We start from the raw sequence: 2,200 nt of genomic DNA on the forward strand, positions 1-2,200 counted from the left end.
ATTTTAAGAAAGCAGTAGGAGCGTGCAGAATTTTTTATCATCCTGAAACTACCCAGCTAATGATACTGGTAAGATAAGACCATATTTTAAGTTAATTAATGACCAGCCTTATTATTAGGTATTTCTTAAGCTATAATGTGTATAATGAATTTACTTTTTTTTAATGAATTTACTTTTAATAATAGTTTTTGTTTGTTTTTAAGCTGTGTTACTTTTCTCTTTAGTAGTTAGAAACAAATGTTTTGGTTTGTTTTTTATTTTGGCTGACTTTTTGATAAAGCTACTCCCAGCTGGCTATGACCAACAAGTAGCAGTCCTGTGCTGTCAGGTTGCCGTATGTTGAAATTAAAGATGGGCAACCATGCCTGGCTCATAAGACACTTACTGGTCTCCATGACATCTTGAGATTCTTAATGTGTAAAATCCTTGATTTTTTTTTTTTTTTTTTTTTTCCGCCCCCTGCTAACACATATTCTGAGCAGCAGATAGATGTAAGTTTAGGAGATTAGAAAGGAAAGTAAGATTACTTTTGAGAGAATTTAAGATGAAAATAAATAAGCCACAGATAGGAATCAAGGATGACTTCATTTACATTATTTTCATTTTGGAAAAATTAAGTTTTTGAATGATTAACATGCTCGTTTGTAGTCGGCCAGTGAAGCAACTGTGAAGAGAGTAAATATCTTAAGTGATATGCATTTGAGAAGTATTCGGACGAAGTTGATGCTTATGTCCAGAAATGAAGAGGCCACTAAGCATTTAGAAGTAAGTTGGTTTGCTTTTTGTGTCTCATATGCTTTCCTGTCTCAGACTACATAACTTGTAACAGAAAGCCACCTAAGACCTATGTTTTTATGACTAATACTGAGTCCTTAAGAAAATTGATTTTCTGTTTTATTTTGTCAAATCTAACATTTCATTGTGCTAGGTGCTGCTTAGCTTTCTTTTTTGGGCTTGGAGATAGGTGCCAAAGAGCTTATAAATTAGTAACTGGGCACACCTCCAAAAACTATTTTTCTTTATTTTGCCTTTAATCTGATTTTTACGACCCTGTGTCAGATGTGACCTTAGTTTATGGTGGCAGTTGTTGTATAAGAGGAAAGAGGATTAAAGAGTGATAGCTTAGGACATACTTTACATAGGCTCTCCTTTTCTCCTGCTTGTCTACTGCTGCCCTGTGATGAGACTGTTCCCAGCTGAGTCGGTGTGCATACACTTGACCTTGGAGAAATAGAGACTTTATAACTAGATATTCTAAACAGTATATGAATGCTTTTTGAAACAGCCATCTGAGTTGGAGAACTGCTGATAACTAATTAATGAAAATAATTTTAGAATTAGTTTCCTGTGACTAGAATTAAATAGACTGAAATTACTTTTCTTCAATTTTTATGATGGGTTTCCTTTATTCTGTAAGAGATTCTTTACTGACCTTGTTAAACTTAGTCTTTTTGTCTTGAATTTAAACATAAATGTAATATACTCAGAATCTACTATCTTTTTATGTAGCTCATTATGTTAACATATTTAGCACTCTTGCTCAATTTCCAGAACTTGTCATATTAAAAACTGAAATTCTTGAACAGCAGCTTCCTATTTCCTCCTCCCTTCAGACCCCACAATTACTTTTAAACTATTGCTTGTTTGTTTGAGACTGTCAGGTAATGTATGATTCCCCTGCCACCATGTCCAATAACAATTTTCATGCTTTGATTAAAAAAGAACTTTTCCTAAGTACTGAGGTACATCCCAGTACCTTGCTTTATGCTAGGCAAGCTTATCAGCATATTATTGTTGGGGTTTTTCTTTCTTTCTTTTTTTTTTTTTTAAATTTAACTAGTTCCATCACTGTAATTGATGTTAGTATTTTCTGACTGACTTATTCCTCTTAGGACAATAATGTTAATGTTTTTGGCTTTCATTCATGTCACCTATGCCACTTTCCTCTTTAAGTTTGGTGTTCCATTGTCTGACTAGCCCACATACATGTTCATGCATTTATTAGTTGGATGACATGGATTTTCTCCCCCGTTTCTTGATTATTTGAATGATGGTGAACATGAAGGTTTTTTTGTTTTTGTTTTTTTTAAGTTTTACAAAAGAAAAAACCCTAACTTCTCTTTTTTCACTAGTGCACAAAACAACTTGCAGCAGCTTTTCATGAAGAATTTGTTGTGAGAGAAGATTTAATGGGCCTAGC

The 2,200-nt window shown here is 33.5% G+C and overlaps 1 protein-coding gene across 1 annotated transcript in view; it reads left to right on the forward strand.

Moving 5' to 3' along the window:
- Window positions 1-2,200, forward strand: part of Fxr1 (FMR1 autosomal homolog 1) — a 53,178-nt gene that overhangs the window by 28,698 nt on the left and 22,280 nt on the right. The window contains exons 6-8 of the mRNA XM_031376288.1: window positions 9-68; window positions 649-765; window positions 2,133-2,198. Of these exons, the coding sequence (XP_031232148.1) occupies window positions 9-68; window positions 649-765; window positions 2,133-2,198 (243 nt within the window). The remainder of the gene's footprint in view (window positions 1-8; window positions 69-648; window positions 766-2,132; window positions 2,199-2,200) is intronic.

The sequence above is a fragment of the Mastomys coucha genome, unplaced genomic scaffold (assembly GCF_008632895.1).
Source record: "Mastomys coucha isolate ucsf_1 unplaced genomic scaffold, UCSF_Mcou_1 pScaffold17, whole genome shotgun sequence".
NCBI lineage: Eukaryota > Metazoa > Chordata > Mammalia > Rodentia > Muridae > Mastomys > Mastomys coucha.